At 42.0% G+C, this 27,258-nt stretch overlaps 1 protein-coding gene across 4 annotated transcripts in view; it reads right to left on the bottom strand.

Moving 5' to 3' along the window:
- LOC108718324 (DNA (cytosine-5)-methyltransferase 3A) overlaps positions 1–27,258 on the bottom strand; it is a 99,864-nt gene that overhangs the window by 44,317 nt on the left and 28,289 nt on the right. For 3 of the 4 annotated variants that reach the window (XM_018266063.2, XM_018266064.2, XM_041565154.1), the window contains 3 exons: positions 25,015–25,369; positions 22,326–22,372; positions 20,104–20,250 (listed from right to left, as the gene is read on the bottom strand). In XM_018266063.2, coding sequence (XP_018121552.1) covers positions 20,104–20,250; positions 22,326–22,372; positions 25,015–25,369 — 549 coding nt within the window. Of the gene's footprint in view, positions 1–2,624; positions 2,932–20,103; positions 20,251–22,325; positions 22,373–25,014; positions 25,370–27,258 lie in introns of those variants that run through there. The other variant, XM_041565155.1, reaches the window with a different exon arrangement.

Genomic DNA, 27,258 nt, shown 5'->3' with positions numbered 1-27,258 from the left:
CCCCAAATCCTTCACGGACGATTCGGCTGAATTCCGAACCCAAATCCTATGCATATGCAAATTAGGGGTGGGAAGGGGAAAACATTTTTTACTTCTGTTATGACAAAAAGTCACGCAATTTCGCTCCCTGCCCCTAATTTGCATATGCAAATTAGGATTCGGATTCAATTTGGCCTGGAAGAAGGATTCATCCGAATCCTATTTAAAAAGGCCAAATCCTGGCCGAATCCCGAACCAAATCCTGGATTTGGTGCATCCCTAGTTCCCACACCTAGGTAGGACTCCTTATTTGAAATTGTTTGACTAGGTTCCATCAGGTAATGGGAAATGTTTCTGCTCATAATTCTTCATTTCTAGATTGGTACGGGAAATGAACAATAAGAAACCGCTCATAAGCAAAGCTGAATCCCATACAGAGATACTGTACACCATTGGCACAACACCAGTCTAAAAGGAATCCTAATTATCACTAGATATTTCCCATGCAAGCAAGGTGAGCTATACAACTCTCGTTGTTCATTGGACAAAGCTAGAATGTCAAATTAGTGAAGTATCAGTATAGAACTTTCACTAACATCTCACTTGTATCCACTGCTCCTGCACTTTATTACTAACATGTATTTATAGTGTGTCTTTGCATGTAATTCATTGGAGCCAACTGGGTACAACAATATAAAGTGTGTGTAATGACACAAATAACATGCGCACACTGATTTGTACAAAATGTATTGCTTTTGAGTATGTGGAAACGTCATACCTTAGATTGTAAACTCCACTGGGGCAGAGACGGATGTAAACAAAGCATACACTTTATAGTATCATAGTAATCTCTAAGAGTCAAATAACTTTTCAGGAAGGGATGGTTCACCTTCAGGTTAACTTTTAGTATGTTATAGAATGGTCAATTTTAAGCAACTTTTCGATTGGTCTTCATTATTTTTTTTTTATAGTTTATGCATTATTTGCCTTCTTCTCCTGACTCTTCCCAGCTTTCAAAAGGGGGTCACTGACCCCATCTAAAAACAAATGCCCTGTAAGGCTACAAATGAATTGTTATTGCTACTTTCTATCACTTATATTTCTGTTCCGACCCTCCCCTATTAATATTCCATATTCTCATTCAGTGCATGGTTGCTAGGGTAATTTGGACCCCAGCAACCAGATGGCTGACACTGCAAACTGAAGAGCTGCTGAATAAAAAGCTAAATAAGTCAAAAACCACAAATAATAAAAAATTAAAACCAATTACAAATTGTCTCAGAATATCCCTCTGTACATCATCAAAGTTAACTCAAAGGTGAACAAGCCCTTCAATACCTGATGTGATACCTGATGTACACAGTGAAACCTCAGTTTTACACCCCCTGATTTTACGTTTCCCCTCATTTCACATTCTTGTTTTATGGTCCCACCTATATATTATACATATTACTTTTCCCAGATTTTTCCATTTTCCTGGATTTGACACCGTTTATTCTGGTCCGGTAGGGTGTTCACCAGCAGAGGGAGAAGTGCTTTCTCCTTTCACTGCTTTTTTTTCTATCACCTTCTGCTTAGAAAGTGTAGGGGCCAAAGGGCAACCTCCCCCCAGCCACTGAACACATGCAATAAATTGCTGTCATGCCATGAAAAAGTTCTTGCAGAAAGAAAAAAGCACTTTCACAGAGAAGCATTTCCTATATAAGCAACAGGATTAACCTGTGCCTGCCCAGAGGTTGTTGAACTACAGTTCCCAGCTACCCCCTCGAGGGATCATCTGGTGGCCACAGGTTTATAAGCCCTAATAAAGACTACGTCTCTGGATAGACTATAGCTCCCACCATTCCATTCATTCTCCGGATTTCTGAAGCTAACACAAGCTCCTGCGTATGAGGGTCTGCACTTGGGAGTCATGGGAGTCTTAACGGCTACAAAAGTGAATGGTGGCCAATGGGCAGAAGTGTATGGCAGCTCCTCTAGAGTTTGGTGCCATCATCTTTTATATTGAGTGACTCTCTGTTGCTATTGTATGTGTACCTGGCTCAGTCACTGTATAGATATCATATAAGATGCACAGAGACAGTATATATATATATATATTTATATACAGCACTGGCCGTTTCATGGGCTTCTATACAAATCAGTCAAATGAATGGAAGGTGAGAGGGAATCCCGTTTACCTAGAAACAACGGGGCTGACTCCAAATCCAGCCACTACATACTGTATACACGCGCTCTTATATCCAATCAACACTTCCCTTAATCTCCATGCGGGGACCACCGGCATCATTCTCACTAGGAATCTCCCCATTTCCTATTCTCACAAGGGATCCCCCCATTTCTTATTATAACCAGGAATCCCCCATTTCCTGAGCCTGGAGCAGTTCATCCTGTAGGAAAGCGCGCGCTCCATCCTTCCACATCTACCACCCCCCCCCCCAAAATCCAGTCTTACTCAGCACTCTGCGTCCTCATTCGCTCTCGTGTCCCCTTTCTCCCTCTCTCTGCTCCCCTCTCACACTCACTCACTTTCTCCCTGATACACACAGCGCTAGAGACACACACTGTCCTTTATGTGCACAGACCCCCCATCACCAACAACAAGGAGAAAAAAATGGCACAAAAATAAAGGTGAAGGGACGTACCCATAAAAGCAGGAGCCGCACGGCAGTAAGGATGCAGTCAGGTGTTCACACCCCCCACTTCTCCCTCCCTCCCTCTCTCTTTCCCTCTCTGTCCTGATATTGCAGCTCAACGAGGAGGGGGAGGGAAGCTGGGTATGTTGGGGGGCCAGAGGGGGGAAAGAAGGGAGAAATTTCTTTGTCTAGATACAGGGGCTCACGTGATTGTGGCTGAGATTTTTGGTTGGCTGGGAAGGGGAAGGAGGGTGAGAAGGGGAGAGGGTGCCTGAGAGGCAGAGGAGGGGGCCGTAGCACACGCTGGAATGAAGCCAGTTGTGTCTGAGTACACACATTGCTGGGCTAAATTCCCTCCCAATCCAGGCTCCTTGCACGGGTCACACACACCTATAGACCTGTAACATGTGCGTGTGTAAATATATGTGCAGGCAGCTCTTTTGCTCACTTGCTGCTCCAAGGAACAGTATGGAGAAAGATTCAGATACCTGTAGGGTTAAATGCAAGGATCTGGCATATAAAGAAATATACTAGTCTAACATATATATATTTACTAGACAAACACATAAATGGCAGCTGCCTGGGTGCTGGTCAAAACCACTATACATACATTACCCAAAAAAACGCACTCCGAGGACTTAGTGAAAAAACAAAGTGATTTATTTCAACGTTCCTCTCCGTTAAATCGTCCGGATGACGGCCCAAGTAACGGAGCCGAAACGTTGAAATAAATCACTTCATTTTTTACTAACTAAGTCCTCAGAGTGCGTTTTTTTAGTTTAATATCTATCTATCATCTATCTAACTATCTATCTATCTACCTCTATCTATCTATCTATCTATCTATCTATCTATCTATCTATCTACTATCTATCTCTCTATCTACTATCTATCTATCTATTATCTATATATCTATCTATCATCTATCTAACTATCATCTATCTAACTATCTCTCTCTCTCTATCTATCTATCTATCTATCTATCTATCTATCTATCTATCTATCTATCTATCTTTCAAACTAGCCATGAACTTAAAAGGGGGAATATCAGGGCACACTTTGTGCATTAGTAGTGCTATGATTGTGACTAGGATTCAACAGGGTGGACTTGCTTTTAATTACAATTTGAATGAAATAAATGTCAACCACTTACAGTTGAATTGGGGGATGTGAGGATTCTGTTTTGCCTTTCTCTGGGGCAGTATAAATGCATGGGTGTCCAGCCTATATGTCTCATTGTAGGACATCTCTAGGCTTCCAGCAATAACATCTCTAAACCTATATCTGCAGCTGGATAGACTCCTCCTGCCAGCCCTATTTACTATTGCCCTGAGGGTAAGGCCTCTAGAGGTCATTCAGTTCAAGGGCAGATCACATTCAGTCTTTGATGTGTATAGAGGGACACATTCTGGGATTTGTGTATCTTGTCAAAAACGAGGTCCGATATATGGCCCACTATGGTACTTTGGGGAATTCTGTATATATAAGGGTTTTATTATGTAAAGAAAAGTGGAGTTGTGTGGTGTATTGTGCCTCCACTTTACTCATGTATTTATCAAGCAGTAATCTGTGTGAAGATGAGTGTAACATTCTTGTATAAAAAGCTCTTCAAAAACAGTGTAAAATTGCATGAGTCTTAGGCTAGGGCCAGACGGGGCCGGAATCAGCCTGACCAATAGCAAACTCCTCTTCTGCGTCCGGAAGCCTTCCATCTGCTCCAGTACAAACACACTCAATGGATTTCAGCTCAGAATGAAAAGTTTTGCGTTTCTTACCCAAAATTCACTGTGTGTGTGCCAGAGCCGACATAAGGATTGTGGATGTGAACACAGAAGTGGAGTTTGCTTGTGTCAGGCTGATTTCTGTCCCTCGCGTAACAAAATCAGGGCTTTCTTCTCAGCCCCATTCAATGTAATCAGTTTCTCCAGCTTTGAGGTGGTGCAAGATAATAGTGCACATTTACGTTTGTTAATCCAATTACACACCTTCATTAATATCACCACTTTGAACTTTGCTATGTCTTCTGCCTGCTGAGTTTAGATATGGTGATGAAGGGTGTGAGACAGGAGAATAATAACACAGCTTGACAAATAGCACTCAGTTAGTGCCCCTTTTAGTTGTAATTCTTATACATGATTCTTTTTTTGGTAACACATAAGACACATATACAAATTAACATATGACTCTTCTCTCTATAAAAGCCCCAATCCGCTGTAAATTGTGTATCATTACACATCATTAGGAACCAGGGGTAACAACATGTAAAAATGGATGGAGGGGAATGGGGGTGGCAGCAAGTAGAGTGTAGGGCCACACAGCATTGCCACACAACAACAACACCAACAACTGAAAGTGTATCAAAGTAATTAAAATATGGTGTACTGTTGTTCTGCACTGGTACAACTGGTATGTTTGCTTCAGAAACACTAATATAGTTTATATAAACACTCTGCTGTGTAGCCATGGGGGCAGCCATTCAAGCACAGGATACACAGTAGCTAACAGATAAGTACTACTATAGTTTATATAAACAAGCTGCTGTGTAGCCATGGGGGCAGCCATTCAAGCACAGGATATACAGTAGATAACAGATAAGTACTACTATAGTTTATATAAACAAGCTGCTGTGTAGCCATGGGGGCAGCCATTCAAGCGCAGGATACACAGTAGATAACAGATAAGTACTACTGTAGTTTATATAAACAAGCTGATGTGTAGCCTTTTTAGATGGGGGTCAGTGACCCCCATTTGAAAGCTTGAAAGAGTCAGAAGAAGGCAACTAATTCAAAAACTATAAAAAATTAAGGCCGATCTAAAGGTTGCTTAGAAATATCAATTCTATAACATACTAAACGTTAATTACAATAGCTTTGGATGACTATGAAGATTTTCATTCATCAACACAACTGACTATGACTGCAAGATAACCACTCTGCTCAGTGATAGCAATACATATGAACCCTTAGGGAAAGACCCAACCAGTGGTTACAAGAAAAAGGTGATAGGTTGCCTACAACAACTTGAAAAGGAGAAAGCCATTGATCGAATTTTATACCACCGTCTGTATCCCAGGGAAGCCACACCATGCTTATACGGACTCCCCAAGATACACAAAGAAGGAGCCCCACTAAGACCCATTGTCAGCAGCATAAATTCAGTGACATACAGCATTGCAAAATTCTTGGCTAACATCTTAGCCCCGTTGGTAGGCAATACAGTGCATCATATCCAGAATGCCAAAGAGTTTGTAACCAAGATTCACGGTGTTACACTAGAGGCAGAAGAAACAATGGCGTCATATGATGTCACTTCATTGTTCACATGTATACCTACTACAGAGGCAATTGAGACTGTAAGAAATCGACTGCAACAAGATAACACCCTCAGCAGCAGAACGAAGCTCAGTCCCAACCAAGTTTGTGTGTTGCTAGATTTGTGCCTTAACACCACATACTTCAAGTACAAGAACCTTTTTTATAGACAGAAACATGGCTGTGCAATGGGTTCTCCAGTCTCTCCCATTGTAGCAAACTTGTACATGGAGGAAGTGGAAAGGAGGGCCTTACTTACATTCCAGGGAACTACACCGACTCACTGGTTCAGGTATGTGGATGACACTTGGGTTAAAATCAGATCCAATGAAGTGGCGGCCTTTACAGAACACATTAACTCAGTGGACAATAACATCAAGTTCACAAGGGAAGATGTCCACGAGAACAAACTTGCTTTTTTGGACTGTTTGATATGTATACAAGAGGGGGGAACTTGAAGACGGAAGTATACAAGAAACCCACTCATACGGATCAATATCTGTTGTTTGATTCCCACCATCCACTGGAACACAAACTGGGTGTCATTCGAACCCTGCACCACCGGGCGGAATGTGTGGCAACTGATACAGAGTCCAAAGACAAAGAGCAAAAACATCTCAGAGGAGCTTTGAAAGCGTGTGGCTCCCCAGACTGGGCCTTTGTCAAAACAGCAGCAACCAAGCCCAACAGGAACACCAATAGAAATAACCGCCCGGAGACACATAGTAGGCGAAACATAGTCATCCCATATGTAGCTGGAGTGTCAGAGAATCTCAGGAGGATTTTCAACAAACACCATGTCCCTGTGTTTTTCAAACCTAGCAACACACTGAGACAAAAACTGGTACACCCAAAGGATCCAACACCAAAAGAAAAACAAAGCAATGTGGTATACGGAGTCCAGTGTAGCGAGGAGAGCACAGATCTATACATTGGGGAGACAAAACAACTGCTCTCCAAGCGAATGGCTCAGCACAGGAGGGAGAACTCTACAGGGCAAAACTCAGCTGTCTTTCTACACTTAAAAGACAAGGGACACTCCTTTGAAGACAGCAAGGTCCAAATCTTGGATAAAGAAGACCGCTGGTTTGAACGAGGCGTGAAAGAGGCGATTCATGTCAAGGTGGAGAGACCATCTCTGAACAGAGGTGGGGGCCTTCGACACCACCTGTCTGCTACATACAATGCTGTTCTAACATCTGTACCCCGGCGGATTCAGAACACTTCACACATCCATTCATGCAACTCTCACAAGTAACAGCTGTATCTAGGAGTTGCATGACACACTGGATAATCCTATCACAACTACACAGAATCAACACCTCTGTGAGTTTCTTCAGATGTCACCTCTTTGAAGAGTTACAATGTGCCATTGTAAATGTATTAGTGGAAGAGTTTATATGCCGAGAACTTCCCACACCAGTCAGTTGAACTGAAGAAGCTGCTCGGATGAGTAGTGAAACGTCTTCATTGATTACTCAGCAAGTCCAGTTGTTTTTTTAGATTGACCTATACTAGATAGATAATAGCTTTGGATATTCTGCCTGTTCAAGAAACCATCCAAGCCCCTCTTAAAGTCATTAAGATAATCAGTATCACATCCCCCTTCAGTGCATTCCCCAACCTCACTGTCCTTACTGTGAAGAACCCCCTACTCTGTTCCTTTAAATGAAAGTTCTGTGCACATCTCTGCACTCTCTCCAGCTCATTTATATCCCTCTTAAGGACTGGAGTCCAAAACTGCCCCCATACTCCAGATGAGGCCTCACCAGGGACCTATAAAGAGACACAATTATGTTTCATCCCTTGAATTAATGCCCTTTTTTATACAAGAACTTTATTTGCTTTAGTAGCCACAGAATGACACTGCCCAGAATTAGACAACTTGTTATCTACAAAGACCCCAAGATCCTTCTCATTTAAGGAAACTCCCAACACACTGCCATTTAGTGTATAACTTGCATTTATATTATTTTTGCCAAAGTGCATAACCTGCATTTATCAACATTGAACCTCATTTTCCAGTTTGCTGCCCAGTTTTCCAGTTTAGACAAATCACTGTGCAAAGTGGCAGCATCCTGCATGGAACCTATAGTTCTGCACAATTTAGTCTCATCTGCACAAATAGAAACAGTACTTTCAATGGCCACCTCCAGGTCATTAATAAACAAGTTGAAAAGCAAGGGACCTAGTACAGAGCCCTGCGGTACTCCACTAACAACACTGGTCCAATTAGAAAATGTTCCATTTACCACCACTCTTTGTAGTCTATCTTTTAGCCAGTTCTCTATCCAGGTACAAATACTATGTTCCAGGCCAACATTCCTTCATTTAACCAGTAACCTTCTGTGTGGCACTGTATCAAATGCTTTAGCAAAGTCTAAGTAAATCACATCCACTGCCATCCCAGAGCCTAGGTTCCTGTCATATCTGCCAAATTCTAGTGGCCTTTCTTGTATATTTAAATTAACTCCAGTATTCCTTGTAATATCATGTCCAATATGGCCACTCTGTAATAAGTCTCCACTATGCATACTATAATTCTGTAATAACATCCTCTATTATTTCTTATGCTTTCCTGCAATATTGTGTCTAATATACAGTACCTAATGGAACTATGTAATATTGTGTTCAGGGAGCCTAATGTTACTCTGTAATACAATGTGCTACATGCCTACCCGAGGTTATATGTTATTCTATAACAGTCCATTCTTTGTCGGTAACATTGTCTCCCTTATACCTCATTACTCAATAACACTGTGCCTAACAGTAACCTAATATATCATTTTGATATGATTTCTGATATTCTGTAACCTTTGGATTTATGGTATACAAATTCTTATACAGTAACATGGGACAAACAATGCCATTGCACACATGATATATTCTCCCATAGCTTGTAACCCCTGCAGCACATGCTTTAATCCAATGTAGCTTTCAGCCAGCACACTTACATTAGTAACACACACTTACATTAGTAACACACACTTACATTAGTGACACACACTTACATTAGTGACACACACTTACATTAGTGACACACACTTACATTAGTAACACACACTTACATTAGTGACACACACTTACATTAGTGACACACACTTACATTAGTGACACACACTTACATTAGTGACACACACTTACATTAGTGACACACACTTACATTAGTGACACACACTTACATTAGTGACACACACTTACATTAGTGACACACACTTACATTAGTGACACACACTTACATTAGTGACACACACTTACATTAGTGACACACACTTACATTAGTGACACACACTTACATTAGTGACACACACTTACATTAGTGACACACACTTACATTAGTGACACACACTTACATTAGTGACACACACTTACATTAGTGACACACACTTACATTTGTGACACACACTTACATTAGTGACACACACACACACAACCCTGCAATTATCTGCTGTAGCATGCGTTGACAGCTCTTGTCCAACTGACAGTTGTTAAATGTAATTAACAACCAGATTATTGTATATATGTATCTGCTCTTACACTATGGTGGTACCTTCCAACTTTTTAATCCCTTTGTAATGTCTGGGATGGGAGCCTCAAAATTTTTAGGATTTAATGAATATCAGGAAGCAAATGAGCCTTCCCTCCCCTCCCCACTGTTTTACATCAACAATAGAACATAAAAAAGAACAATGGGGACTAGTATAGAGGGAGTTTAACATTTTAGTCCCGAACTGATGACAACGTCATACATAATATACTCCCATTTATTTTTTTAAAACTTTAATTTGAATTTTCATTACAGGATTGCAGGTATATGTTTGTATCTAATGCCTCAACTTGTATTGTGTACATATCAATAAACCAAGATTTTTTTTGTTAGTATGTTAGTAATTACATTTAGTAGTACTCGCTGTAACATTCTATAAAATGAAGGATTGGTAAATGATAAGGATATTAGAAGTCACTGAGGGGTTGTTCTGTGACCATATAAAGGCACAAGGCTGCAGACTGAGTTATACAGGGAACTCTGAGTATCACTCATGTATTATAAGGGATAATGTACCCCCTACTGTAAATGATAAGGATATTAGAAGTCACTGAGGGGTTGTTCTGTGACCATATAAAGGCACAAGGCTGCAGGCTGAGTTGTACAGGGAACTCTGAGTATCACTCATGTATTATAAGGGATAATGTACCCCCTACTGTAAATGATAAGGATATTAGAAGTCACTGAGGGGTTGTTCTGTGACCATATAAAGGCACAAGGCTGCAGGCTGAGTTATACAGGGAACTCTGAGTATCACTCATGTATTATAAGGGATAATGTACCCCCTACTGTAAATGATAAGGATATTAGAAGTCACTGAGGGGTTGTTCTGTGACCATATAAAGGCACAAGGCTACAGGCTGAGTTATACAGGGAACTCTGAGTATCACTCATGTATTATAAGGGATAATGTACCCCCTACTGTAAATGATAAGGATATTAGAAGTCACTGAGGGGTTGTTCTGTGACCATATAAAGGCACAAGGCTGCAGGCTGAGTTATACAGGGAACTCTGAGTATCACTCATGTATTATAAGGGATAATGTACCCCCTACTGTAAATGATAAGGATATTAGAAGTCACTGAGGGGTTGTTCTGTGACCATATAAAGGCACAAGGCTGCAGGCTGAGTTATACAGGGAACTCTGAGTATCACTCATGTATTATAAGGGATAATGTACCCCCTACTGTAAATGATAAGGATATTAGAAGTCACTGAGGGGTTGTTCTGTGACCATATAAAGGCACAGGGCTGCAGGATGAGTTATACAGGGAATTATAAGTAAAACTTGTGTATAAGGGATAATATAGACTCAATTTTAAATGATAAGGATTTATAATATTGTATAAAAATGACATTTTAAAAAATGCTTGCAATTTTAGTTACATGCCCTCTTATATGTCACAGAGAAGGCCCACGACTCAATATTTAAAACTCTAGGCCTGGTCCACTTTCACAGGTCACCTAATGCCATTTAAATTGTAATCTTTAAGGTGGCCAAAGACACACTAATTTATTCGTACAATAATCTGTTTGTGTGGTGGGAGACAAGGCGACCGATATTGGTAAAAAGCCTTGGATATCAGTTGTTGCGTTAGTTGGGCAGGACTGAAAATTTTGATCGGACACATTTTAAGGCTCCCATATATCATAAAGTTAATGCTGAATGATTCAGCTCTAAACATTATTACAGTGGACGAAAGATCTTTCATATGACCAATTATCATGGATGGGAAAAATCGGAATTGAAGCATGTGAGGCCACTAGACCTTGTTTCAATGAGCCATAATAATACAAGTATTTTATTTTCATAAGTATTGTTAGTAGCCAGACATTACACAAATGTTATACTGGCACTCCACAATGTGTATTGACATGATTACACGGTATCTATAAAGCTGTTTTGCACAATGGAACAAAATGTAGTCCTAAACAACTTTCCAATATCCTATTTAATGCTTTTTAAGCTGTTCAACACATTGCTGAATCAAGGTGACCACACACAAGATGATTTTAAACGGTCAATTTGGGTCCTTTAGACTGATTTGGCATCTTATTTACCTGTGTACGGGCCTTCCAACTGGCCTCCCCAACCGATATCTGACCAGAAATACAGATATCGTTTGGTTTAATTTTCTACACGTTGGAGGACTGCATCAGCTAATTGATACAGTCCTCAGCATGTCGGCACCTATTCTCAACGTTGTAATCCGGTCATTTGGTCCTAGGGGCGAACCATCGGATTAGCCCTATATTGTCCTGCCTTTGTTGGGCATATCGGGAGAAAGATCCGCTCATTTGACGACCTCGAGAAATGAGCTGATTTTATAGTGTATGGTCACCTTTAGATGGTGACTTGGACCCCTACAGACTGAATTGGTATTTTATGTTGGCCCACAAATTAGGTAAATCTGACCATTTTCTAATCTGATATCTGGTTAAGGATTGGCCAGATGTCTATTCGGCAGGCTTGAGAGTCCTGTTTAGTGAGGAACGCATTGGCCTGGTGATGCAGTCCTCTCCTGGTGGGCATCCATATGTACCATTTAAGATTTTAGAAGGTTGCACTTGTGAAATCTGCCCAGAGTTTAAGCCCTAATGTGTACTACAGACTGTCAGTCCAACCCATTTACTAAAGGGAGCTCTGCAAAAACATTGTCTGGGCAATCTCTCGGGAAATTGGGATCCCATGATACTATTTATCAAGGTGCCATTCACCTAGTCCCCAAAAAAAAGAGACACTCGTATCCTGAAAATATAGTATCTGCTCACAAAGGAGGCTTCTCCAGAAGGTTGTACTGAATAAAGTTGTTCACAAAGAACACAGTGGGGTTTAGCATTTTAAGGACAGATACACACGCTCAGATTTGGGGAGATTAGACGCCCAGCAACAAATCTCCTCTTCTTCTGGGTGACTAATCTTCCTGAACTGCCTCCCACCGGCTAGAATGTAAATCGCCTCACAAGGAAACTTCAGGCGACTTTAGAAAATGAAGGGCTCCGAGTGCCATCAAACCAGAGATTTACATTCTAGCCGGCTAGGTGAGATTAGTCGCCCAGAAAGAGGCAATTTATTGCCTGCAACTAAATCTCCCTGAATCTGAGCGTGTGTCCCTGCCCCTAGATGAGATTCATTCTGTTTCCCCACAGGAGCAGGAAGAATAGACCACGAATCCTGGCATAGAAAGACTGTGGCAAAAGGCAAACGTACCTGATGTAAATAAAGGTTGGGACCAGTTAAGACTTCATCAAATAAACCCTCTGCTTTAAGGTGGCCATACACTTTAAGATCTACTCGTTTGGTAAGGTTGCATCCAATCAATATCTGGCTGATTTCTGGCCAGATAATTGGTCGGGGAGGCCAGTCGGATGGCCCCATACATGGGCAAATAAGATGCTTACTCAGTCTAAAGGACCCGAATCAGCAGCTTAAACCTGCTCGTGTATGGCCACATCTAGGGTATACTGTAACCCTTTTCTCCATCTTCTCTCAATTTGGGATGGCTTAATTGCCCTGGCCAAATTCAATTCCAAGGGTTTTCATTGGAATTGGTTGACAGGTAAAACAGCCAAAAGATCAACAGATCTCCCTTTCCCATCCAGAAAGCTTCACACTTGTTCCTGAGAACTGAATAGTCCTGCACAAACAATGCCACAGCTTCTGCCCCACTGGACGCAGTAACCGTGACATTGGTGGCATAGTCAGCAACCCTCACCGAGGTCCAGGGGAACCCCTGCCAAAGCATCACCACCAAGCTACCTTATTAATGGATCTATGATGAAGACACAGCCAGAAGAGATCTGAAAGGACCCAGCATACCAGCCATTCACAAGAGGACAGCTTTTAGACTATGATACAAAACCTAACTAATTAATAAACCTTCCCAGGAGGCCATATCTGCAATGGAGCAACCAGAGATGTTTGTGGTTTATTCTTTAGGCTGGTCCATCATTAGCAGGTACTTTCCCCATTCACAGGCGCTACATCACTCCGAAGCCTACTGGATACCAAGGATAGTAGAAAAGGTTCTTCCGAGCCTTTGACAACGCAGTGCTGCGGGGGGTAAGTAATCTCTCTACAAGAGGAAAGATACAATTAAACATGACTTGTCAGAATCTTCCTATCCTAGTGATTGTACTATTTCATTCGTTTTACCACAATGTGACCAGTTTTCATTAGATCCCCCTAACAAACCCAGGAATTAGAATATAAGTCCTGGTATGCGACCTGTTGTCCAGATGCTCAGGACGTGGGTTTTTCTGTATAGTGGATTTTTCCTTAATTTTGATCTTCAGTGGAGCCCCCGGTTGCCATCTTCTGGCTGTTCATATTGTCTACAGGGTCTCTTCTACGACACAAAGCCTGCTGAATCACGTGCATTTGGGCCAAGTCAGGAATCTGCTTCAACTGCGCATACACAAATCAGTGTTGAGACCCAATGACAATACGAAGAGCTGGAAGATGGCGACTGGGAGCTCCACTGCGCTTCTCTGCATTTAAGGGTCAGAAGGAGTTTTTTTAACTAATGCAAATTGTGAAGAGGGGAGTGGGACAATGCCTGAAAGCTTGGGGGGGGGTTAGTTCTCCTTTAAGTCTACTAAAAATCAAGTAAACATGAAATAAAGCCAATAGGCTGGTTTCGCTTCCAATAAGGATTAATTATATCTTAGTTGGGATCAAGTACAAGCGACTGTTTTATTATTACACAGAAAAAGTAAACCAATTTAAAAAATGAGGATTATTTGGATAAAATGGAGTCTATTGCAAACCACCATTCCATAACTGAGCTTTCTAGGTAACGGGTTTCCTGATAATGGATCCCATACCAGTACAAGCATTCATATTATCATAGTGGGGGGATGACATCAGAATGTAGAAACAAGAGCAAAAGAACATCATCCAAGTGAAAACCCCATTGCTTTTTCTTTGTATCTCTTTATTATTATTATTATTCTCTTATCTCCTTATAATACACAAAAGCCATGAATATCCTGTAAATGATATCCTTATAAATGGTGAGTAATGATGTCATCAGTTATAAACGGTTAGTAGTGATGTCATTTCTGTCACATGACTCACTAGAACGTGTGTATTATAATAAATAAAGTACCCTCTGTTGGAAAATATGAGGGTATTAGAAGTAACCTCAAAATCCCATGACCTGTATAAAAGCACTTGGCCTCGTACTTTTATATGGTCATGGAACTTCTCGGTGACTTATGATATCCTAATATTTTACAATAGGGGCTACTTTATTCACTATATATTTGCCTTGTTGCGAAACATAGTTGCTAATAAAGGAAAACCAGACATTGCAACTGTTTTCTGTATTGATGTTGCTGCCTTTGCAATATAGATATGTAGATAGATGATACATTATATATATATATAGTTCAGTGATGAGCCAGCACTTACGAATAAATCATTGATATGCCTGGGTGCAGAGTCAAAATTGTGTATATGTCCATAGAAAATGATCCGCACTCACAGGTCTTAAAAATTCAACATTATTTATTTTTGAAAAGGTAAGGACTGATGTTTTGGCCTATCCTAAGGCCTTAGCCGTACCTTTTAAAAAAATAAATAATGTTGAATTTTTAAAACCTGTGAGTGCGGATTGTTTTCTATGGATATATATGGGATACTTTATTTCAACTGTTTGCAAAATCCTGGTGTTGCTGGTCTTTTATATATATATATATATATATATATATATATATATATATATATATATATATATATATATATATATATATATATATATATATATATATATATAATACACAAAAGCCATGAATATCTTGTAAATTATATCCTTATAAACGGTGAGTTCTGATGTCATCAGTTATAAACGGTGAGTTCTGATGTCATTTCTGTCACATGACTCAATGAAATGTGTGTATTATAATAAATAAAGTACCCCCAGTTGTAAAATATGAGGATATTAGAAGTTACCTTGGAGTTCCATGACCTGTATAACTCGGCCTCGTACTTTTATATGGTCATGAAACTCCTCGGTGACTTATAATATCCTTATATTTTACAACAAGGGGTACTTTATTCACTATATATTTCCTTGATTCAAAACGGAGTGCTGTCCACAAAACGGAGTGCTGTCCACAACCACAATATATATCACTGTTATGTACAGAGCAAGTGGTTTCTTGGAGTTGAATGCAGAGAAGCATCCTAGAGGTTAGCCTACCCCTGTATATGAGCACAGTGCTTCCATGTAGCTTACAGCCAACAGATCTGTGATTCCCACTCCAGCTGAGCACACTGAGGTCACATCTAAAATGCCGGGGGGGGGGGGGGGGGGGGGGGGGCTGTGGAATGCCACCCCCCTCCCTGCACAGTTACTGCCTCCCATTAACAAGTCCCAGTGGAAAGTATTCATTTAACTGGTGGTGATGCCATTAACAAGGCCCCAGAGTGTGTTAGTGGCTGTGGAAGGATATTGACTCCTGTCACCCAAGGGGACCACTTAGCAATAAATCCCAACAATTGGGCCGGACAGAGGGAGCAGCTGCTGCACATAATACAGCTTTAAATATAGCAGTCAATAAGTCTATATGCAGCTCTGGCCACTGTGCTTCAGTAAGCGGCTTGTTTAGCCAACAGACTGGCACAGTATTGCACCCTCGGCTGACTCCCCACTCACTTCATGCATTAAATACTAATCATTATTGGCAGACACTGGGGCATTACGTTTTGCTTCAGTTTGCTTTGGCAAAGCCCCTGCATATTATGTCAGCAGCGTATGTGCAGAATGCTAAGTATGGCAGTTGCCATGCGCACGAGACATGGCAGCAGGGTGAGAATGTTCTCTTACCAGATATATATTGTTCAGTGTGGTGCAATTCATTTGAACACAGACTAAGTATTAAGGTTAGATGCTTAAAGGTGTCTATATAAAGAAAATGTAATTTTCCTTTCTTATGCAGCCATTGAAGACTAAAGAAGTAGAAGATGATCGCTCCATGGTGCTTGATCAGAGGTACCCTGGGCTGCCACAATGATTATCATCCCTTACATTTGGAACTGCCCAGTAACATAACCTTTCCTTTTGCTTAAAGGAGGAATAAAGACTAACTAAAGAAGTAGGTAGAAATGTTGTACATGATGTTTTGTGCTTCTGTACCAGCCCAAGGCAACCACAGCCCTTTAGCAGTAAAGATCTGTGTCTCCAAAGATGCCCCAGTAGCTCCCCATCTTCTTTTCTGCTGATTCACTGATTCACATGCTCTGTGCTGCTGTCACTTACTGAGCTTAGGGAGCCACTCACAATATACAGTACACATAGAATAGAAATGTCACAATATAAGGCTGATTAGTAATTAATACACATAATTACTACATGGCAGCACAGAAACCAGTGCAATTAGCATCAGAATTGAATAATCAGCAAACCTGTAGCATCAGCTTATATTACAGCCAGGGAAGCTCATTTTCTGCTGGATAATTAGTGACGAGCCCTAAGCTTAGCTTCTCAACAGCCAATCAGAGCCCACTGAGCATGTGAGTGTCACAGACACTTTCCAAGATGGTGACCCCCTGTGACAAGTTTGAAGTCCTGGATCATTGCTGCTATTGACAAGCTCAAACTTTAGCCTCGTGCAATAAGTTCACTATATAAAATAGGCCATTTTAAGGGTTTAATTCTGCTTTAAGGGTGGATGGAATTCCAAGAGTGGTTTTTGGAGAGCATACATGGAGCCAGTAAAAGTTACTCCTTCATACCAAGTTGGCAGTTTATGGGCTAGTGTGGGGCCCTCAGAAAGGCCAGCTAGCAATAGCTACACTGAAAACAGACCAGATATCTATTAATCAGGTCTGAAAATCCTATTGGGCCAACACCATGCCAGATGGGTCTATGTTGCCCATAGTATGATCTGATTGTTGTCCTCCCAGGCAATGATTAGATCAGGCCAATTTGGCCCAGCACATGGGTTGCCATATTGGGCAAAAACCCGCTCATCTGGTGATATTATCAAATGAATGGATCTTATTTGGCATTAGACAAACGCTGATGTAATTCCAGCATTGATGGATGCGGTCTTAGTCTGCTCAATAATTACAGGCTGTTGGTGAAGATCTGTAATGTATGTTTGAGAGAGACTGTTTGGTTAATAACATGATAATAAGTGCTCATCTTGAGTTTATAAGGATCACATGTTGTCATTAATAATTGCTGGCTATGAATCTGCACATTCCTGGGGGGTTCACCACCACTTGTGAACAATGAAATCATCAATATTTACAAGTAGAAGTCCTATGGACAGTTAAATGGGATATATATATATATATATATATATATATATATATATATACAGTATACACACGCACAGTGTATTTAAAGAGCTGATTGGAAGAATACAGAATAATGCAGCAACATGATACCCAGCATTAGATCATTTGTCTAGATACTCAGTAACCTTATATATATCGGAGAGCAGTTTCATATACATTGTGAAGCTTTGTTACTACTCCTCATGGATGGAGAGGAGAAAACAATGTTTCTCTGCATTTAGAGGGTTAAACTATCCTCCCCCCCCCCCGACACACTAACTACAGACACATAGCAATGGCAAATGTTCAGCCCTTTTTATCCAGAGTAAAATCACCTTATTTCACCCTATAAAGCACGTCTGGTTGGAGCAAACTGGCACTGCCCATATCACTGCAGCACTCAGCGTAGCCCTGCTACAATGCCCTGATTGGCAGACTAATATTCCTACTGGGCCCGTGTTGCTATAAAAAGCCGCCTTTATTATGGAAGTCCCAGTGCCCGTAAGTTGTTGCCATGGAGACCGAGCAGTGACGGAGTGACAGCATGTGCTCGTAGAAGTGAGACGCGCGGGGGGCAAGGGGTGGCACCAGGAGTCCATACACCGAGACGCACACAGGGGGAGACTGCTGCAGCTTCCAACCAATATCCTGCATAATAAGATTGCGCAGCAGATCCACCACTCACTGTGCCTAGTAACAGAGGCCGGATATGTAGGCCAGGACCACAGGCAGTCTCTTCTGTAACTAGATCTTTTGTAACTGCACAGCCAAATCTAAAGATGCCATTTATTTCGAGGCCTCGTTATCGATTTATGTATAAGGCATTAAAGGGATACTGACATGGGAAAAAATGTTTTTTTCAAAATGCATCAGTTAAAGGAGAACCAAACACTTGCTAATAAAAACTCCTACCCTACATAGACCCCCCTCCCTGCTCCCCACCGTCCTAGTTGGTACCTTTGGTAAATGCCCCTGACTCTTTACTTAAAGGAGAATGAAATTCCCTGGGCGCAAAACCCTCCCCTGTGTTGCCCCTCCTCCCCCCTGGCCTACCTGTCCCCCCGGGCAAATGCCCCTAACTTGTTACTCACCTCTCTGCGCAGGTCCTGTCCACGGAGCTCACAGGCGCCATCTTCTCCCAAGCGCTCTTCTTCCTGCTTTGATCTGCGTTTTTGGTGCATGCGCAGTAGGAGCATTTACTGGCATTTACTGGATCTACTGCGCGTGCACCGAATGTCACGGAAAACTTTGTGACTTTTGGCGCATGCGCAGTAGATCCAGTAAATGCCAGTAAATGCTCCTACTGCGCATGCACCAAAAACGCAGATCAAAGCAGGAAGAAGAGCGCTTGGGAGAAGATGGCGCCTGTGAGCTCTGTGGACAGGACCTGCGCAGAGAGGTGAGTAACAAGTTAGGGGCATTTGCCCGGGGGGATAGGTAGGCCAGGAGGGAGGAGGGGCAACACAGGGGAGGGTTTTTGCGCCCAGGGGGCTTCCTTCTCCTTTAACCCTCGGTGCAGATTGAGGTCATCAGAGCTCACGGACGCCATCTTCTTCTCTTCGATAGTCAATGGGCGTTTTTTCTTATGGATTTTTTTTTGTCCAAATGCTATAAATTCAATAGGCGTTTTTTCTTATGGTGACTTTTTTGTCCTAATGCATTAAAGTCAATGGGTGTTTTTTCTTATGGGCGTTAATGCAAATTTTTGTGAAAAAATTCACACATGGCGAAATTCAGAATTTTGGTGAGCAAAGCTTATCGGAAAACATCGTCCAACCTAAACAACCATTTCAGACTGTTGGACATCAGGACATCAAGACACCAGCGGCCAGGCCCGGACTGGCAATCTGTGGGTTCTGGCAAATGCCAGAGGGGCTGCTATATGTTGCTATAGACAGTCACTATTTATTGGGCTGGTGGGGGGCTACTTGGGCCTCTGTGTACTTGGAATGCCAGGGCCTAATGTGACTCCCAGTCCAGACCTGCCCCAAGCTGCACATACTAGGAAACAAGTTTCATTGAAACCACTGTTTAACACTAATATTAACAATTGCAGAGTTTATAGAAACACAACTAGCAGTAGCACTGATTGAGATTCAACTGAAGCAAATTTCAGTCCATTGTTTATATTTTAATCGAGAACAATCTGTTCATTTCTATAGACAGAATTGCTCCAGTTTTATCTCCCTCATTATGCATTCTAATGGCTTTAGTTTGGCAAATGTTCCATCATAAGGGAAGCAGAAGATATCATGGTGATTTGTATGGGACTGGTTATGTAGAGCTGCCCAGTGGTGAGAATGCTGAGCCCAGTAGATTTGCTCCATCTCAGTCCTTACCTCCAGTTTCCATCTGGCCAACCACTCATCTCGCTTCCTCTTGCTGATGTAATAGGGGTCCCCAGCCTGGAAGGGTAGTCTTTGCATTGGCCTCTGACGTAGACTAGTCTCCCAGCTTAATCCTCCACGCAGCCGGCTTCGGTATCCCTGCTCAACCGTATTTGAAAAAAAAATAAAAATCAATAAGCCCTATCTGGCTAATCATTATAATAGTTAGCTGGTTGTGAGTATCAGCTACCTACATGGAATAACAGTGGGTTCCATTTTTGACTTTGTTAGACCAAACTGGCAGCTTTTGTGTATCTGACACTGATCAATCTGGGTGGAAATTCTCATTGAACGCATGCTGCATTGCAATGTGTATGGACTGTGGGGGTATCATTTACGGGCAGGAGGGCCAAACATGGGAAGCAAAATGGCTCATTATGGACCCATACAAGTCACCATGTAGGCAACTGGGTTCCAAATTAGAAAGATCAGCCGTATATATTGTAGGTCATACACCAAATAAGTACTACTTAAGGACGGGACAAAGCTTTACTGAGTGACACCATACATGTAATATTGTATTATTATTATTCCCTGTATTGTAATTATACTGTACGTGTATATGATGTCAATGGAACACTGCAATCAAAACCTTATTTTATTGATAAAATTGTGGGGAAAAGTAAGCAATTCCCCCCGAGGAATCACAAGCAGCAAATCATACACTGGTAAATAGACATGACTACACTGATGCAACTGCAAACAACACATCTCACAGTCCTATCAGGCCTTGTAGTGCCCATCTGACACCATTGAACTGAATAACCAATCAGAAAATGCTATTTTAGGTGTCCTACAGCATCACAAGAGCAAACCGTAAGCACAAACATCTGAATTCGAATATCAAAGGAAAAAGAAGATCGTTGCTGTAAATGCTGAAATATTACCTACAAAACTGGAAAAGGAACTTATGTTTTACTCCCAAAAATGACTGGTTCACTTAAGAGCAGATCAACTCACACTCAAGCTAGGCTGAGGGCACACAGTGGACGTTGGCCCAGAAATGGCTAGTTTTGCATTTTGCAGGCCAACCTCCCGTGTTCCATGCTTCCAAGTGGAAGTTGTACTTTTCGGTGAAGATAAATGGAGCTTGGAAAGGCAGTGGAACTACTTCTCTCAGCCTGCAAGAAGCGGAGCCAATGCTCCTTGTGCTGTCAGCCCTAGAGAACCAATGCCGTCCCCAGACTAGATAATCAGGATGATGAAGTATTTTGGATATGGCTAAGCAGTGACATCCTCTATACTCAAGGCCCTACTTTATACCAGTTTGCAGGTGTTGTTGCACTACACAGCCGGCGGAGGTCATGAGAAGAATCAACGTAAAATAAACTCTGGAGAACCACAGCAAATTCAGTGTGTTTATTTTTCACTTCACAACTGTTTCAGATAAACATATCCTTCATCAGGTGCTAGTTACAGTGTGAATTATCACCTGATGAAGGATATGTTTATCCAAAACCTGTTGTGAAGTGAAACATAAACACTGAATTTACTGTGGTTCTCCAGAGTTTATTTTAAGTTGATCTTGGAAGTGTTGTGGCTTGGACGGTGCCACTGCTCTGTTGAGAGGAACCCTATCAAACATTGGAGTGAGGGACCACCTAAAATTTGCAATAACCTAGTCATGAGAAGAATCCAATACTAACACAGGCATACAAAGAATGGTCCAATGAATCTTTCCTTCCATCAAGGGCTACTGAAAGCATCACCCAAATCAGTGGTGCTAGTCACAAAAAGCCATATCACAAGCACTACAAGCAATAAAATCACAATGAGGCAATGAAGTACCCCAAGGTGACCCACACCTGCCATGGACGTCCAAATTCAACTGCCTCACACTGAACCTGCGGGGATCAGGTCAGCCCACACATCACTAGTGCCTAGCGTCCCTACACATCATTTACATAATACTGAGTTCAGAATTCATTTGATTTTGTGTTCTGTGCATTAAATGTTCTTACGCCTATATCCTATATAAAGCAGACCCAACAAACAATGTATGCAGGTACCAGAGTGTGTTGGTAACGCTGGAATACAGGGAATTATAATACAGTTATCACACATGTACCCAGGGGGCCTGGTATTATGCCTTGCTCTGATACAGTGGAGCTCAATGGGAATGTAACCTGCAATAATCTCTGTTATTTGTAGTGTATTTCATGCTTGATACTTGCCTCTGATTTGGGAGAGTCGGAGCTTGTATCTTCCTTCTCTTCTTTGCCTAGAAGGACAGACAATACAGGGCTAGTTAGCACATTGTATGTTCACAGCCAACTATTGTATGGACTGAGCGTGGGAATTTTGTCTACTTCAGATCTGTTTCCGACTCATGAACACCCCACATGGTTAAGAGAGCCCAGGAAAGAAGAGAGGTTTTGATGAGTTGTTCCCTAAACCAACAGCCAGTCAGTGGGCACTGTGGTACCTCGGGGGGTGGCAGAGAGTTTATTTGGGGTGATGGTGGTTTTTATGCTCTGGGGCAGAAGCGTTGGCAAGTACCATTAACCAACCACCTGTTAAGAGCAAATTTGATTGGTTGTTGTGTGTTACAAGGCTTTGAAACCATTGTTATACTGCTTCCTTTGCTCTTCATGGAACTGATATTCTGTTTAACCTGAAAGCTACAAAAGAATTTCTGGCTGAATGGGCAGACCCATTAAGGCACGGTTAAAAACCAATGCCAAGCATTAACAGAGTGACCCTTTAACATTTTCTTTTTGCTTTACCCTTATGGGACCTCACCGGAGGGTCTGGTTAGGATGAGATTATTATGTCTTGTAAAGTGTACTGATTTTTTTGTTTCAACCTGACAAGTTATAGTGGCCATACACGGGCAGATAAAGCTGCAGATTTCAGTCGTTTGGACCAATTTGACAGCTTATCTGCCCGTGTACGGGGGCTTCCGACGGGTCTTCCCGATCGATATCTGGCCACGATATCAATCTGGAAGGTTGGATTTTTACCCGACCGACCCGTCGGAGCCGCTTGGCGCATCGTAATTCGATCGTTCGGCCATACGGCCGAACGCCCGAATTACCCCCGATATAGCCACACAGTTTAGTGGCATATCGGGGAAAGATACGCTCGTTTGGCGATGTCGCCAAACGAGCGGATCTTTGAGTCTATGGCCACCTTCAGTTACTGACCCTTCCCTGCCAGCATGGACTCTGCTGCCTTTTTGTGTATTGTGGGTAGGTTCCAGGCAGGAGTATGGGCTTCCAAGGCCACAGCTATAACAGGCACCACTATGATAAGGCTTGAGTACGGCACAACCCTGACGTTCCATCTACACTCTGTATATGGAGACAGTTCTGCTGGAGATATTCTAATACGTGGTAGTTTAATCCCTGATGTAAAAGTATTTTGTTACAATTCTGACAACATGACAAGTAGAAACCACATTCAAACACAGGAAAAAGTAAAAATTCGAAAGGGCCGAAAATAACAAGCTGATAGCTGAGGCCAGACATCCTTTATATACAGAAAAGCCTCAATTTTGCATCTCCTGATTTTCCTACATTTTACACCAGTTTATTTTTGTGTCCTACTAATATACTATGCTTAATACATTTCCCTTACTTTACATTTTCACAGATTTTACACCGTTCTCTTTCGGATTCCCTGAAAAAGATAAAATGGGGGTTCTAATGTTTTTGTCTTTCTGGAATAAGAAAATATTGATATTATCCATCAGTGACACAGAAAGTAGTCTTTAAATGTAAAAGCGAAACTCAGTCTTGGGGTTTCAGTCAGTGAATGGCCTTCAGTTTCAGGCCACATAGTTTAAAGGTGGCCATACACGAGCAGGTTTAAGCTGCTGATTCTGGGTCCTTTAAACCGATTTGGCAGTTTATCTGCCCATGTATGGGGCTTTCCACCAGGCCTCCCCAACAATATCTGGCCAAAAATAGACCAGATATCAATTGGCCAGGTTTGAGTTTCCCCACGATCGAGGACCGCATCGGCTATTTGATGGGGTCCTCGTCCCCTCGGCACCCATTATCATTGGATTAGCCCAATATTACCCTGCCTTTTGTGGGCATACCTGGAGAAAGATCCGCCAGTTTTGGTGACTTGCCCAAAGAGCGGATCTTATAGCGTGATCTCCAACCAGTGGCTCATGGACAACATGTTGCTCACCAACCCCTTGGATGTTGCTCCCAAAGCAGTTGCTTAATTTTGCATTCCAGACTTGGGAGGCAAGATTCATTTGTATAAAAACAGGTGTACTGACAAACAGTCTCCTGCAGGCTGCGGTCTACATAGTGACTTTCAATAGGCAATCACAGCACTTATTTGTCACTATCCAGGAGCATTTTCACTCCTGTGTTGCTCCCAGGTTGAAGTAAAACCTTGTTATACATCATTATATATAATGCAGGATGGCAAAATGCAGAAGCTAGAGGAATATTTGTTGGGCTAAAACAGTCTGTGCCTACATGCAAACATTTATTTTTTTATTGAATTTAACAAATATTCTGTACAAAATAATGAAAATATGTAGTTTCTTCCAGGATAGAACATGGGTTACCCTAAATTAAATCTGGGCCCTTGCTGTTGAAATGGAGGAGGTGTATATGGAATTGTGGAGGTGTGCCAGTGATGTCATAGCTTGGCAATTGACAATAACATCACAACTGACATAAGCAATACCCTTACTCTTAACAATCAAGTCTCTATTGTGCTGAGGATCACCCCACTAACACTAATTTTGGGGCTATGGGCTGTCCAGCTCTCTAGTCAGTGCTATGAAAGAACCTACCACTGAATCTCCAGACCTTGGTCACAAATCGGCCTTCCCTGCCTGAAATATACTGGGGCCTACACCTTTGCAAGAGACACCGCTTGGCTCCATGTACTCACTTTTCTCTGAGCTGTTGGACAGCCTTCTTCTCCCTCTTTTCTTGGTTGCGCAGATCACTGAAACATCACAGTCCTCCATTTGCTGAGGATCCATCTCATCGCTTGGAGTGCAACATCCATTCTCCACCACCAGGTTTACCTCACTGTCTCTTAGCAGTTCTGGTGAACCACAGGTCTTCATGTCTCTTAGACTTAGCTCTGGTGTTGGTCGATCTTGGCTGGACCTCTCTGGCTTGTGCTGCCTGTTGGCGGAATCCATATCTCCATTGTGAATTGGATCTGGGTGTGTGGTGTCTGGAGACATGTGGCACTTAGGAACTGAGGCAATGTCTTTGGATACATTAGCGCTTTCCACCTAATATTAAACAAAAGAATGTCCGGTTATTGCTTGCGTTGAACCACTCAGACATACCCATCGTAGTAAAAATGTTCCCAGAATAAAACCTGCCATGTAAATAAATCCAGCTATATGGATGTTACAAAAAAAAGGCTGCCAAAGCTGAGGGAGACTGTGATTACTCACTGGATCTGCATGACTTCTGGAACATTCAGCTATAACTCTAGTAGATTCTAAAACAACTGGACTTGCTAAGTAATCCATTGAAGACATTTCACTACTCTGAAAGCTATATCCTCCAGTTACTGTATATAGTACACTGGTGTGGATCTAGTCATCAAGCATCTCAATCGAGCCTGAGTGGTAGACATTCATACAAGCCTGTGGCCCCCTCCCTGGGGTTTGCTAAGGTAGAGGCCCCATGTCTGCATTGTTCTATAGTGTCCCAGGCTCTCTGCTATATCAATGATCAGCGGGTCATGAGAACAGACTTATCTCTCTTCCTGTTCCTGTGCTGCCAACAACCTATCCAAGGGCCCCACTTGCCTCCACAATGAGCTCTCCTGCAGAGGAACAGAGTGCTGCACTCCTAAACCTCATGACCTTTGGCCAAGCTCTTTATTCAGACAAATGTGCTGCTTTTCTTGAGTAAATAGATTTACTTTCAGAGACGTGAGCTGAGCCCAAAGTGCAGATGGCCTGATAATAACCAGTAGAACAACAACCACATTGCACGAGAAGTTGTAGCAAATTACTTCTGGGCCTAACAAGCCCACCCACAGTTGCAGTTCGTTTTGCAATTGTATTTCTGCATATTTATAGGTGTTTTTGTAGGTGACAAAGTACTCCCAGGGTAGCCTGGTTCCAAACATGGTGCATATTTAATGTTTTCTCTAATGTCTCATCTAACCTACTGCAGAACTTGGCAACACACCAAACCTGGGCCACCATTATGTGGGGACAGGACAGAAGACTGTGGTTGACCAGGAAAAAAAACCACAACAGTTCTGACTCTCAGGTCCAGAAAGAGGTAGGACTTTGAGCACGGTTTAGGATGGCTTAGTAGCAGGTTGCACCAAATGAAAAACTGGAATCAGAACGTTAAATGAATTTATTATGTGCAAGCAGGAATGGTCACTGACACCTTCTATCAGCACCTCTTAAATGTAGTTTATGTGACAATAATGTCCCCTTGATACTTGGTTTATGGGGCTCTGCCTCCTTCCCTTGCCCTGGCAATGAAGGAGAGGCTGCTTTCACTTCTAGCAAGGGAGGCACAAACGTTTGAGGAGTTGAATTCAGGACAAGCAGAACATCTACAGGAAGATTATAGAGTTTCAGAAATGACACCAGATTGAAGGATTAGAATTGGAAGCCTGGGGCCTCGGGAGGGGAGGGGAGTCGGCGGCAGAGTTCAGGGAAAGCTCAGTCACTGTCAAAGGGGAACTCCACACAAATAGAGTTTTTGTTGAATAATGACAAAAAAAGTCTTTCTAGTTTCAAATATTCAAAGGTTTTCATTAGTTTTAATGTTTATTTGTAAATATATATTAGTCTGGCTGTTTATATACTCTGCACTGCTGGTTCTGACCAGTAAAAGCCAGTTTATTAACAGACCTGAAAGAGGGAACTGACATAGTAAAGGTGGACATAGACGTTGAGATCCGCTCGTTTGGGTGATGTTGAATGGGTGGATCTCTCCCCGATATGCCCAATGATGGGATCAGAATGGATCCGATACGGGTGGTTGAATCATGCACAGATGCGGCCGCGATCCAACGGGATTTTTTAACCTGCCCAGGGTAGAGTTCTGTGCAGGTCTATTTTCTTATACCCATACCGACCCATACCTACTACCTGTGACCCATCAACCCTCAATTTTTTCCTCTTAATCCGCTACCGAAGCC

This window comes from Xenopus laevis, chromosome 5S (assembly GCF_017654675.1).
Source record: "Xenopus laevis strain J_2021 chromosome 5S, Xenopus_laevis_v10.1, whole genome shotgun sequence".
NCBI classification, from domain to species: Eukaryota; Metazoa; Chordata; class Amphibia; order Anura; family Pipidae; genus Xenopus; species Xenopus laevis.
Note: the sequence above shows the minus strand (reverse complement) of the source record. Positions and strands in the feature narration are given on the sequence as shown.